At 41.5% G+C, this 14,853-nt stretch overlaps 1 protein-coding gene across 1 annotated transcript in view; it reads right to left on the bottom strand.

The window, feature by feature from the left end:
* Positions 1 to 1,591: 1,591 nt before the first annotated feature.
* The window catches only part of suclg2 (succinate-CoA ligase GDP-forming subunit beta), a 91,955-nt gene continuing 78,693 nt past the window's right edge, over positions 1,592 to 14,853 (bottom strand). Inside the window, exons 10-11 of the mRNA XM_083971005.1 lie at positions 11,011 to 11,131; positions 1,592 to 2,743 (exon numbers count right to left, since the gene is read on the bottom strand). Coding sequence (XP_083827131.1) covers positions 2,631 to 2,743; positions 11,011 to 11,131 — 234 coding nt within the window. The 3' untranslated portion in view covers positions 1,592 to 2,630. The remainder of the gene's footprint in view (positions 2,744 to 11,010; positions 11,132 to 14,853) is intronic.

A 14,853-nucleotide genomic window follows, 5' to 3' on the forward strand; every position in this document is an offset into this window, starting at 1 on the left:
AGGGACGCTGTAAATTAATATGTTACAAATAAATTATAGCAGTTAGAAAATAATTTCCCTTCATATCTCTTTCTCCACTTTGTGTCAAGGTTGGCAGCAGCATTTCGCTCCTGACTACAAGAAAAAACAAGCACATCCAGCAGCCGCAGCAATCACTGGCAGGTCCGTCTGGAGTCCCCTTGACTTTGTCCAACAGAGAAAAAAAAACAGTGTTTGAGAGACGAGCTCCAGTTTGAGTGCGAGACTCAGTTTTCTCTGAGTGTTCCTCTTTGCTGCACACAGGAGGGGGGGTGAGCAGTGCTATGCGTGTGTGTCTTTCATGGAGGTGGCAGTCGATCCTGTGTGTCTGGGCGTCCTCTCAGATTGCCTGACAGATAATCCATCACACAGTCAGTGTGTCTGACAGGAAGAGGTCTCAGTCAACTCCTTGTCTGTGTGTGCCGCTCGTACAGGGCCTGTGAAGGACAGTCGCTCCTCTCTAGTCTCTCTTGGGACGATATACTCTTGAGTTTTATTTGAATACTGAAGGTGGAGGAGTAAGAATCCGTATGTGAAACTGCACATGAAGAGCAAGTCACTGGGGCAAATGTTTAATCTTATGATAGAGATGAATAATTTGTTGAACGGCATATTTTTGTAAACGGAAAGTGAAAGTGAGTTCTCAGAACTCATTGTTTTACATTACTGGAGATTAACCCCAATCTATGTATTCATTATAATAAAATATTAAAGTCTTAGGAACTTGTCACTTCATTTTTGCATAAACTTTGGTTGGAAAAAAATCAGGCAAATTAATCTCTCAAAAATATTTCTTTCATCATTTCAAAATGAATGACACTAAAACTGAATCATTTTGCAGATCAATAGTCTGTTTTTACTATGTATGTATGTATGTATGTATGTATAAGTACTGTAAGTGTTAAGCATTGTGTCCAGTATGTATCATTGATAATCTCTTTCAATTTTCCTCTTTATTGACCTGCAGCCATTAGTTGACAGGTAATCTGTCTACTTTATTTAGCAGTTGATGTTTGCACCTTCTCAAATGAGGATTTGTTCTGGACATAAAAGTATCAATCTGACTGTTGTCATTTTATATAATTTTCTTTGCCATGTTTGTGTTTTAGTTTTTTATCTCTATACATCGCCTTAGTCTGTAGGAAATTATTGTTATATAGGTTTGATCATTACTCAACATCTTTGACAAAAACCAATAAATTGTTAAACTGAAAACAAGCATTATAAATGTTAGCTGCAACCTTTGTTAGAAATTAAAACTTCTTCTCAGAAGTTCTCAGCTTAATGCAGAAGCACAGTAATGTTGACAAAGATGACGTGAGATTACCTGGAACAGGCATAGAAAGGTTATCTCAAGGCTGTTTTCCTTTGCTCAGGTTAGTCAGTAGTGTGTGCGCTCCAGGGCACACAACTGAACAAAACTGCTGAGGGTCAACTTTTCCCCACTGACATTACATTTCTACTGCAAAGTCACTCTCACCAGTGGAACCAGTGCAGTGGCTGAATTTTTATTTCTATCTGTCTTTTCTTCCCGAAAACTCTGGTGTGTGAATTGATCAAATTGACACATCACTTGTCTCAAATCTTTTTAATCTCTCAAATTATATACACAGTTTTTACACTGTATCCAAGATATTCTGTCATATACATTCATGATAATAAAAAAGTATTATTATATATATTTCTTTTTTGATTGCGTTCTCTCATGAAACTATTGCCAAGACGGACTGTGAGAGTTGGCAACACAGTTTACAAAACTCTTTAGCCTTCATGAAATAGGCACAGATTGATGCAGTTAACACTGTATATCATAGAGTGAAGTAGCACTTAACAAATAAGACATGATATACAAAATTCACAGCATGGGTTCATCCACCCCATCCCCATCCACTGACACAGATGGAGCTTTGGATGGATTAGTCGATGTGAACTAACTGACAGACTGAACTTAACAGGTTCACGCAGAGTTAACCGCTGCCTTTCACTTCAGCTATGAGCCATCAAATGATTTCACAGCCCATCGGCAGTGAAACTTTACCTTTCAAGTGCCTTGTGGCAAGGCTGGAGGTGAAAATGGAAAATGGCTTTCTTAATTCATATTCAATACAACAAACACTCTAATATGCTAAAGTCACATCTTTCACCTTGGAATGGAATGCACAAAGTGTTGGGCCCTGTCTAATCTCTGAAAGAGCCCACAAGAGCTTTAAGATGTTCTATAAAATGATAAATGTCATATTCATTATATAAAATAATAACAAACCTGAATGTGAGTGATTTATCCTAATTGGATTTGCATTGAATTGACAGAAAATAATGAATGGAGCAGCTGATTTACACTGCACACACACAGATGAGTGTAAAAAATGAATAAGGTAAGGCATTGAGGTGATGGGTCATCTCAAAACCAGTCGTATGGATACTTAGTTGGCAAATAAAGTACGATTTGAAAGCTAGTGTTAAAACTTAAAACAATAAAGGCCCATGAGAGCAAAGGCTTGACGTTCCAGAGGTCTGAATGTGTGATGGTGATGGCAACAGTGTGAGGCTGTAATGGGTGATAGTGATGGGTGGACGGGTGATGAGTGTGGTGAGGTTACACTGAGGTTTCTCTATTTCTTGATGGCGGCCACTGCTTTCTTGGCGGCATCATCCAGGTTCTCTGCTGCCGTGATGGGCAGGCCACTCTCCGTCAGGATCCTCTTGGCTTCGTGGACGTTGGTCCCTAACAGACACAGACAAGAGAAGGCTGTTATTACAACATGCAACCACAAAAATAACAAAAAAAACCAACAACTGGCGTAACAAGGTTGAACCTGATCCACCATCTGCACTGATGTTAAAAACCACGCTGTGTGAAAGACAAAGAGCTCCTTTGGAGGAATCACTCTGCACTCATGACAGATGGATGGAGTTATGGGTGAGCGGTGGCAAATTCAACTGCTGATCCAAACGCAGCTTTGTCTGTGAACTACATCAGCGAGGCAAAAGGGCAATTTGTGAGCAGAGTGTTGTGTGTGTGTGAGAGTGCGCGTGTGTGTGCTCCCCTGGCTGCACAGAGGTCAGGGGTAGCAGGTGCTGGATGGTACGCAGGTGCCCATGGCCCGACAGGCCCGCAACCAAGCAGAGAGAGAGGGAGAGAGGGAGAGGGAGAGAGGGAGAGGGAGAGGGACCCGCCGACACTGCACAACCCCGAGGCTCTACAAAGTGAACTGGCTGCCTCCCAGCGCTGCACACTGCGCAGCCAAACACAAACCTGACAAGCCTGTCACAACACAGGGCAGGGGGCGCCGTGCTGGACGGAAGGACGCACGGAGGGAGAGGAGAGTGAATGAGAAGGAGGCGAGACGGCAACAGAGCAAAAGGTCAAATGAAGCAGAATCGCCTCGTCCTCACTGCAGCGAAGAAACAGCTAACCAACCACTGTGGCCCTTTCTGGTTTCACACTCGACAAAAAAAAAAAAAAGTTGTCTGAAAAGGTTTCTGATGTTTCATCAAATCAGACCAAACTGAAAACTGTTTTCTTTTCAAATGTTGTAGAAAAATCAACCAATTACATAAAAAACAAAATAATCTAGTACAAAATAAGTCGATCAATAGAAATTAAACAAGAACAAATTTACATTATTATTACAGTATTTAAAGCAAAAATCACTGGTTCCAGCTCCTCAAATTTGACTTTTTGCTGTTTTTATGATGGTTTCCATCTTCATGTTGATGCACTGAAAGTTGTGAAAGTCACCAAAGGGCCCGTAAACTTGTGGCATCTAGTTTTCACATTTCATCTTCACACACTTGGCAAGTGTCTTCGACATATCTGTTGAACTAATAAACAGATTGATCAAAAATAAAAATCACTGTTGCTGTGTGTGTGTAATTAAAAGTATGTGTTGCGATTGTCACAGTCACTCTTACCAACTCTCTGTTAAATACTTGGCATCATTAATGTGTGTGTGTGTACAGTACTGTATGTGTGTGTGTGTCAGAGCTTAGATACATACAGGTTGACCGTAGCTCTTTTTACTGCCGTGTAATTAAGACTGCATGATGTCTGAATTCTCCGGAGGCCCGGCCACCCTGATCAATAGACCTTTCATGAGGAATTCTATTACCAGCGCCACTTAACGCCTAATATTTCATCTCTTTTGTCCAGCCAGATAATAAGTCATTCCAAACACATTTCTGCAGGCTCACACTCCAAACAATCAATTCTGCAATGTAATTAATTAGAATAAGAGCAGGAAGAGACCTTGCCCTGGCACACAGACTGGGGATAGTGTGTCTGTCGTCATTTTCTCATTAGATACCATAGAATATTTTGCCAGTGTGTGTGCGTCCTCACTCAAATTTATAGTCCCTACTGACAACGCTGTTGCTCACAGCGAGGAGACGGGGACAGCGCCGTGTGCTTTAAATTCTATAGGCTGACCTGTGAACTTCTTTGGGATTTACCGATCCATATTATCATACTGACAAGCTTATCTGTCGGATGATTACAACAAAGTTGCGACACAACAAACTTGAAACAACAGGAGATGAAACTCTGGGAGAGGCAGCCATATGTGACCACAGCAAATACATAATGCAAGAGATATTGTGAAAAGACAAATATGCCTATGGAAAGTGTATATAGCTCTGAAACTAAAATAAACAACACATGCAGTTTGGCTATTTGTTCATTCCATAAATATTCATGAGCAGGTACATTGTGTGCTCTGTTTATACAGCGCTGCATCTGTGGTACCTGTGTTATCCATGTAATGTGTGGGGTGGGAATCACACATCTGTGGGAGTGCGAGAAAAGAGACGCGCATTTACGCGGGTCCCTTTCTGCATATGGGTAAGCGTGTGTGTATGCATGTGTGTGTGTGAGATGACTGTAGTTCCACTGTGAGCGGTAGGGAGCACTGATAGCTCACAGCAGCACGAGTGCGGACAGAGCCCAGCTGGATACAATACCACTAGGTGTGTGTGTGTGTGAACGTGTGTGTGTGTATGTGTGGGGGGAATATGTGTGTGTTCACCTGCAGCCACTAGGTGCTGCCAGAGACCTACTCACAGCCTGGATAGGGACATACGGTATCAAGTATAAGATAGGCACACACGCCGAAATAACTTTTATTTTGAATGGTAATTTCATATAATTAGCTTTAAAAATTGGCATTAAAAAGGTGTAAAAACAAATGATGACATTTCCAGAGCTGGATGTGGTCACCCATCAGCATGAGGACATATGAAATCTCTGGATTTCATCTCTCTCTGCTCTGAGCTTTGTTTCCTAACAAGTTTCTGTTGGATTTTCACGTCAGTCCCAGTTCCCCGTCAACACCATTTCCCCACAGCTCTGAAAGCTGTGCAAACTGCTGAGCGACGGATCAACTGACCGGCCTTACAAGACAGCTCAGCGCTGAGGCTTTAAACACACTGTTCACGCCAAAACAACAAAAGACTAAGCAGCACTCAGTATTTTGCCTTGTGATATATTGCCACTTCAGGACACATTTCCTGTCGCATCTCTGCTCTAATTAGCAGCCGTACTTGTGACTATTGTGAAAATGTCACTTTAATGTGAGTCAATTGCAGGCCACCATATTTCAACAGGATAATAAGGCTTGGGGCTGTGCCAAACAGTTGTGCTGAGGGGATTCTGTTGACGCTGCAGTTCCTAAAATTGTGACTTACTCTGCCTGCACATGCTCTGTTTACTGAAGGCGAGATCTGACGAGAGGAGAACTTTAGTTATGATACTTCCTAAAGGACGTGCACGTTATGTATATGGTAAAGAAGTTAAAGCATGTAAAGGTTGGTAACGCATCGACAGCTACACTAGTTCTAGTCGTGTGTTAAGTCGACGGGCAGCTCTGAACTGAATATTCTTAAAGCAACACATGTCATTTCTCAACAGAAATAAAAACAAACTCCCTCTTACAGATGAAAAGCTGAATTCATGAAAAAACACACACCTTTCCTCTTTCTTTACCCTCTCTTTCTCTTTTTCCTGTCATAGCCTGCAGCTAAACGAAGCTAAAGTTAGCTAACGTTAGCCAACTTTATCCAAAATATCACTGTACAATTGACATTAATTGCTTTTCTGACAGCGAGACTCTTCTCTTCTTGTTACTTTATGTTTGAGTTTTTCACCTGGAGCTTTTTTCACAGCAGACATTTTGACTTGTCACAGGAAGAAATGCACAGCTGTTATTAATAACATCAACAATGTGCTCTGTGCTGTTCGAGTGGTAAGTCATGACAGTGTGACAGTGAGCCAGCGTGAACAATAATTGAGTCAACATTAATTTAATTATTTACACCTCTGCTTTTCCAACTGTGATATGTCAAAATGTCTTGTGTGAGAAGGGCCCATTATTCTGTTCTAAGTGTCACTTTTGGCCACAGTGGCTGGTGCTCCGAAAAAAAGTCACACAGCCTTGAGTTAAGGACCTGTGTGGCAGTATTTTCATTAGGTTTCTGACAAAAAAAAAAAAGAAGGGAAGAAATCATAGAGCTTTTCAAGAGTTGAGTGTGGAAGACTTTCTAAAGAGCTTAATATTTATGTGGCCAGCAGTGCAGATCATGAAACAAGCTGGTTTGTAACAGATGAAGGAGAATCTTCCTCATGTATCTGGACCATTTGCTGAGGCTTTATGCCAGGCGTTCAGGCTCACCACTTCTTCTCTCTCTGTTCTTGATATCACCTCCGACACCAGACAAGTCTGAAACCAGACATACATGTATTGGCTGATGTGGGCTGATGTGATTGGCAGCTGATTAAATATGAAAAAAACCCCAAATCTAATTCCAAACTATCAATAATAAAAGCTCATACTGAAGAAGAGATGTGACAGATAATACCAGTGCTTTGACATCTTACTGTCCCTTACTTTAAATAGTTGGTGTAAAAAACATTTCCTTTCATCACTGAATGGCATCATACTTGCTCCGACTTTGTTAGTCCTCACCATAATCAGCAGCAGTGAGACTTTTTTTCCCTTCTCAGCCAAAAGTGGATCAGCTCTGCTCCTCCCTCCTGCGTCCTGTGTGTCAAACTTCAAATGCTTCTCATTTGAACACCGAGCGGGATACTCCTGAACCATGCAGGCAGTTTTTTCCCCCTTTGATGTGCTAGCCAGTCATTAATCAGAGTTTTCATGTTTCTTATGTTGTCTAGAGACTGTTGTTTAAGAGAGATACACACTGTAGCTAAGCACATTGTATTTAAAGAGCATCAGTGACACTGACAGTTTATAAGATCCATCTAGTTATTTAGTTTTCCATCTGTGTTGACTATGATAAAGAAACTCCTTGTAGTAACAAATAACCTCACTTCAGAGCATTCATTCTCTGAGTCATAAAGGCTACAGAAACTCATTGTGCTCGTTAAAATCTGGTGTCAAAAGCAGGCAGTGTGTGTAGATTTTAATATATGTGTATGCCTGCGTGCCTACATGCATGTGTGTGTGTGTGTGTACGTGTACGTGTGTGTGTGTGTGTGTGTGTGGCTGCAGCAGATGGCTATTTAAGCTATAATAACACTGTCAGAACTGAAGGAGGCATCTCAACCCTGCTAGAGGACCTCGCGTCTCTTTTTAATTAAATGGTAGAAAAAAATGGCCAGATCTCCTTTTAAGGAGAAAACAGCCTCCACTGGTTGACAGACAGTTGTGAAATGGCTCAGTAAATCAATAGGCTGGGGAACAGAGTTAAGCGAAAGCGGTCACCTTTTTCCTGGACCCTGAGGGCTGTTTAAGGGGGGATTTTTTCCTCAGCGGCACACAGCATCTTCACAGATCATTACAGTATGTCCATGTACACACTGTGGCAAAAGGGGGCAGTGCAGTACTTCCTCAGGTATCTCTTCTTCTGTCACCTTAAACAAGTGTATAAGGGTCTTTACTTCCTATCTGTTGCAACAATTTGGAAAGGATGAAGATTTGCACTAATGCTGTAGTTCACGAGCGCAGCATATTTTAGCTAGAATCTGTCTCAGCTCACAGCAAATACCCAATGCAAACCCCATCAACTAATTCATCCCTATCAGCATCTAGACCACATGGCCCTTGTCGTCCACATACGGGAATACATAGCTCTCCACCAATGCAATCAGCCCAGGCCTTTGAAAAGAGGCTTCCCAATTAAAAGTGTGCCAGTTAATCCATCCTGATCCTGTTGAAGAGCGCTGGGCCGTTCTCACTGCCCTGCGGTCAGCCTAGCAAGCTGAGCTGATTGATTCTGAACCAATCTTCTCCAGAAGACTGCAGCCCAGGATGTAATGACCCACAGCGAAAGCTTGGATTAGGCTCGGGCCAGGAAAGCGTGGTCGGACCAACCACCAGCAGTGACCTTCTGGACTCAACCCTTTTTGCGAGTCAGGTTGAGTCGCATGGCCCGGCATGAGCCATGCGTGCTGACTAATTAAGGATCTGTTTAGACTGCCAACCTAGCCGGCGCCTTGACGGTGACACATTTCGGTGGGTTTGCTCTTGCTCTTCAGCCACGAGGCATATTTTAATATACTGCAAGTTTTAGCTGCGCGCTCAATCAGCAACAGTGGGATTTGCGTTTAAGCCCCACACACAGACGCATGTCCTTGTTAAAACTGCATTTTTGGTTCAGGTGTGAAATTATTTCTGACAAAACACACTGTGAGAACATTCTTTTTAAAGAGGAAAAGTGAAAACAATATTGCACGTTCTTAAAGGTGTTGATCACCGTCAAATCATTAGGAGGTGCATGCACTTCTATAAATTTTTTGCAGGTGTTGGATAACAGCTACTGTAGGAAGCAAATAGCAGATGACTCACACAACTAACTTGTTCTCAGTTCTTCTTTAACTCTGCACAAACTTTATAGTCTCGACGCAGAAACACATCCAAAATGTTTAAAATGTTAGTGTTCCAGTCTATGGTCTTCAATATTTAATGTTTACAAATTTGTGTACTCAGTAGCCATATGTTGAGTATATTACACTGCAATACCGCTGCATTAAGACTCATGCACTTTGGTCATTTCTTTATGGAGAATTAAACAAACTCTAAATCAATCAACCGATCTCATCTTCTGTTAAACCATTTTTTTCTCCTTAATTTAATGAGCTATAACACACAGTCTATTTACTGTGAAAAGTGTTTCTTCCGTGTGACAGTAAATAGTTCTTGCACATCTGTGCTCTAGTTTTTTTTTTCTTTTTTTGAAGCTCATTTCCATTTATTCCTTCAGTATATGAATTTACTGTACTTAAGTTCTGGTATTGTAATTTAGATTTGGGATTCATATGCATTGTGTGATCACTCAGTTGTAAGATAATAATCATCCATCTTGTTTTCATATTCATATTTTATAATATCACGTTGTATCATAGAGGTTATTTATGGATAGTTGTTCAGAGCCTCACCTTAACCTGAGGAAGGTCATTTGTGGTCACATTTTTCAAGTCTGTGCAGAATTAAAGAACTCTAAACAAGTCAGCAGTGTGTGAGGACATTTTTTCATCTGGATGTCTCTGCCCCAATTATCTGACCTTTAATCTGTGGATGAGTATACTGATTTCTAACTGCTTATATTTATGTATTTACTGTCAGAGGTAAAAATATGACACTTGGATATTTGCCACCCTATGCCTCTGAACAGACATGTCCATACTGCAATACGATACCTCTCTGCATAGTTGCATTCTGGAAACAGCTTACACGGCCTGACCTACAAACCATTCTTACAAAGTGTATGAGGACATGCAGTACAGTACAGTGAGGTGGTGAGGGCTAACACACACACACACACACACACCCTTCTGTATGCTCTGGACACACCACTCGGCAGGATCTTGACAATTAAGCTAACCACCAACTGGCCCTACGCCTCCAGGAGTCACTGCTGCCACACACACACCACGTACACACACTCGGCAGATTTCATTAGCATACACAGGTGAAAGGTGAGCCAATCAGGGCCGTCTCTGCTGTTTTTCTGGCTGGCGCTAATGACGGGTGCGGGAGAATGTGACACGTATGAGAAATGCGCCGCTGTTCTTACTAGAACAATGGGCCACAATGAAGATGGATAGGCTCCAGAGAGCACAGCAGCAGTAATACAATGGTTTGTAAAGTTTGAAACAAGGTGCCTGCTGTTACACACTTACACGTAAGTGGTAATATACTGGATATATTTTTCACCTCAACACTGGATACAGTGGAAACAGATTATAGTCACAGACAGTTATAGACATTAGACAATGTGCTAATGGTTGCCAAGTAGTCAGCATGCATTGTTCATTTTAGGTCATTTAACACATGACAAAAGAATCTGTTGTGGCCTACTACTGCAAGCTGTCATATACATAGGTTCCTTCTGGTTTATTTGTACAAGGTTTTTGGACAGACACACAGTGTAACAACTAGTTATGATGACCACTCCTGCCTGTTCTCCCACTGTAAGTTCACTTTTACACGCCGTGCGATATCTTCCTGGTGGTGGCTCACTGAGTTTATTTTGCCCTCATGTTCCCGCTCAGCTTGCGTTTTGGGACTTTTACAGCCCCTAATTATTGTCTTCTCTCTCAGTCAGCTGCAGGTGTGTTACGTGAGCAGAGTGTAATGCTTTCACCTTGACCATTCACCGCCAGTTACTAACAAAGATGTGAGCCGTTTCCACTGTGCATTTAAACTTAGATATAACTTGCCACAGTGATATAGCAGGATATTTGTTTAAAAGGGGCATTTCAAAGCAAACAGCCCCAAAGGTGGGGGAGGTGTGAGCTTGGTTGCATAACTTTAATAGCCAGTGTCATCATCCAGCATCATGAAATCCTCATTAAGGTTAAGTGCTTAAAAAACAGTCTATATGGAGATCAGTGGCTTGTAATTTGGAGCAAGGTGGTGTACACATGTGTATTACATGAGTGGGAGTCAGAGAGGTCAATGAGGGATTTATTTGTGTGTGTGTGTGTGTGTGAGCGTTGTGTGAGTGTGTGTGTGTGAATTGCAGCAGTTTTCCTACCTTCAAGCCTGACAACCAGTGGCACCTTGAGCTCCAGCTCTCGACAGGCCTTGGTGATGCCATTGGCGATGATTGCACAGTTGACGATCCCACCAAAGATGTTGACAAGGATGGCCTCCACCTGAGACAAAAGAGACAAAGGATTAGCAGAAATGCAAACTCAATATTGAGTAGATTGTTACATATTGTATAATAACCTATCCATGTCAATCCATATGAGAGTCAATGACATAAAAAGTTGAAAAAATCTCATAATGACATTCAGATAAGTACAAATACGAATACAAATTACTTTTAATTAATGCCCAAAGGGAAATTCATTAATAATTGATTCATTATTGATGATTAATTCATATCATATACTGTATGTCCAATTTGGCTGTAAACACTCTTTTATTAAATAAGGGTTAGGGTTTCAAGATTTAAATCTCATCCCAGTGGGAAAAAAATTCAGTAGAGCAGCCTCACCAACAACTTTATATACAGTAGGTCATCAGCCCAGAGGCTATACACCCTGAGGCGATATAACAGTGTCGCAATGGAGGCAGAAGAAAGCCATTTAATGTTAAGAGGGCAGCATCAGGTGAAAGAGGCAGCAATGGAACCAAATAATAAAGCAATATTTCAGTGGGAAGTGGTGAAATGACAAACAACAGAAGCTGCACACCTGGCTGGTTTTCAAACCTTCTGATGTAGCCGAGCAATGTATCTTATTTAGCCTTTAGAGCTAATTTACATACCGTGTGTGGATAGAAAAAAGAAAAAAGAAATCAGACTGCCTGGTAAAAGAATAAAATAGAATCAGGTACACACACAGTGGCAGATCAAATAGTCAGTTCCCACACTGCCAGTGACCTTGTAATTCAAATTCACCTGCTATCTTGCAAAGTCCACATTTCCCTAATAGCTAGCGAGTGCAAACCTTTGACTTCTGAACATGTTCAGTTGTTCTGAACTACCTCTCTGTCTGTCTTATGTTCAGTGTAGCTGCAGTTTCTTTGCAAAAGATATCTTCAACTTTCTTATAAAATGAGCACGAAACTGATATCACTAAGTAGTGAAGCAAGGCAGCTAGTGTGTGTGTGTGTGTGTGTGTGTGTGTGTGTGTGTGTGTGTGTGTGTGTGTGTGTGTGTGTGTGTGTGTGTGATTACACTAACAATCTAGCACTTGGTAATTACCCTGGCTAGCTCAGTGGAAAAGTAGACTGAGAGCACACAGGATTAATCCTCCATGTTTGTTTATAATCACTGCTAATCTGTTAGCGCCGATTTGGATGAGCAGCTTGTGGGTGTGTGTGTGCCCGTGCTCGTGTGCGTGCCTGTTGTGAATATGTATGTTTTCAGTGTGTGGTAATGATGTTTACAGGGAGAGAAGATCAAGGACTTGGATTGCTATCAGAGCGACAGCCATGGCATTGTCCTCTACATGCTATCCAAATTAGCATCTCCTTACAAACAGCACAGAGTGACACAAGACCTGGAGACAAGCTGCAAAGCAAACACAGATGTAGCCACGGCATAAAGATGCCAACGCCATGCAAAGAATTGAGGAAGCTGTTAGGTCAACACGCAGAACTGTTTCATGCTGATTAAGTGTGTCATGCAGTGATGTGACCAGGACGGGAAAAGGCAGGCAAGCAGTAGGATCACACTGCAACTGAACACAACTCAAATGTTCAAATAAAAAAAACCTGATGAATCATGGCTGCCAAGATTACATAAGTAGCAATACATGATGAGGTGTTTTGATGATATTCCTACAGAAAGAAACATCAGAGAACATCATCTCTCTGCCACTTAGCAAAGAAAATATGTTGTGTTATAAACTTGTTTTCTATTCTTCAGCCTTTTATTGTGATCAGATGAAACTAGCTACAGCTCATTTCATCTGTGGGTTAATGTATGATCCTAACAATGTTTACTTTTAGTTCAATAAATGTACCGTGCTCAGTTCAAGTACACTGAGTTTCATGTAACCTCCTATAATACTCCTTTACTGTAAAATGGCTATTAATAGGAGTCAAAACTCCAGGTATCTACGCTTCTTATCAATGTCTGTAGGACGGATACAACAGAAGTGACAGGATGCTGCTTCTAATACACATTCGCACCACATGAACGATGTGCATGACTCGCAAGTGTTGACTGGCAAACCCAGCGGGTATGACTGTGGGTGATAACAGCTTCCAACTGTGAGGTTCAACTACAGAAATATGTACAGAAGAAAAACAAAGAAGCACTGCATTCAATTTCTAAAGACTACAGTAGTGATGTAGTCTATCCGATGACCTGACAGTACATGTGTGAAAAGTGGCAGACAGCGGAGAGACATCAGAGTTCAACAGTTTGAGATGGGCAGATGGAAAGAAAGAGGTGTGAAACGAGGCTGGCTCGCTGGTTCTCAAACCTCAGACATATATGAAGCAGCTCCTCTGACAGCCCCTTAGGTGTGGTCTGCAGTTCACTGGGCTTCTGTATGCATGTGCCTTAAGGCAGGTGAGTGTCAGTGTCTCAGCTGCCCAGTGCAGGTGTAATCAACAGCAGGGGGGACAAGGCCAACACTGCTGCTGCTACTAGGAATTTGTACACAGCCAATAAATAAATGAATTAATAATAAATGAGAAAAAAAAACTGAAGTGTGACTGGAGTTTAAATATTATTGAACAAACCTCTGGATCTGAGTCTGTGAATAAACTTCACATCTTTTAGCTTCAACCCGTTCAACTGATCTACAATAGAATGAAATGGCTTCACGCTGAAATTAAAATGTTGATTTTAATGTAAAAGCACAGCAGAGCTCAAACAATGTTTTCCTTTGATGTATGTATGTATCAACAAAGTGGTATGAATCTGTAACAAATATGCAAAGGGAAAAGTATATACAGCGGACTGTATCCATCAATATATAACAGCTCCTCAAGTTATACGACATTGTGCCACAGCTTGATGATACCAATGTATTTACATGAACACGGACCTCATGAACCCACGGTGTTCAACTGATGGTCTCACAGACACACACATACACACACAGAGAACATTATCTGGTCCCCACTGGGGGGCAGCAGAGATTCAGACGGCTTTTTGCAGCCTCACTATGGTAGACTATGTCCTCGCCCCTCTGCAGCCCATTTTTCAACTCTGCCTCTATTGGGAAGAACCATATTTCTTCCATTCATGCGTCTCCTATTGACACCCATGTATATTAATGATACATAAGGCATGATTTATGTTGCTTGGCACAAAAGTAAATGCAGTTTATAGAAATATGGATGTGGCGTGGACTGAGTTGTACTTCGCTGTAAGTTTTTCTCTCTTTTTTTTCCTCATAATTTCTCTGTTTTAGGTTTACATGCAAGCGCACAGCCTAAGGGATATTATTTTTCCTGTACAAACCAAGAACCAAAATAATCAGATATTTCCTTTCACTTCTGCCTATTCTAAATAAAAAGTCACAGATCCAGGGCAACAACGCCTTTCGCAACTACACAGTGGACATTTTCTTATATTTAAGAGACAAAAAAGACATTGGCTCTTTTTCTGGCAAGGTAGTTGTCTGTATGGGGTTAAAATGAGCAGTGATGAACCGGCTGGAAAATAATGGGAGCCAAATTTACGGTCAGTCTCCTTTCTTTGATGCCTTTTACAATCAAACGTCCAACCCTGCTCTGCTCCATTCATCAGCATCGCAGAAATCCAGCCTTAAGGTATGAAATTGCATTGCACACTCCAATCCGTCTGAAATCTCCAACATCACACTCTGCAGCGTTTTACCTCCTGTCACAGAACCCAGTACAGGCTCTTTCCTTAAAGGCATTCATTTCAGGTGAGCTAACCTGGCAG

This window comes from Trachurus trachurus (assembly GCF_905171665.1).
Source record: "Trachurus trachurus genome assembly, chromosome: 5".
NCBI lineage: Eukaryota > Metazoa > Chordata > Actinopteri > Carangiformes > Carangidae > Trachurus > Trachurus trachurus.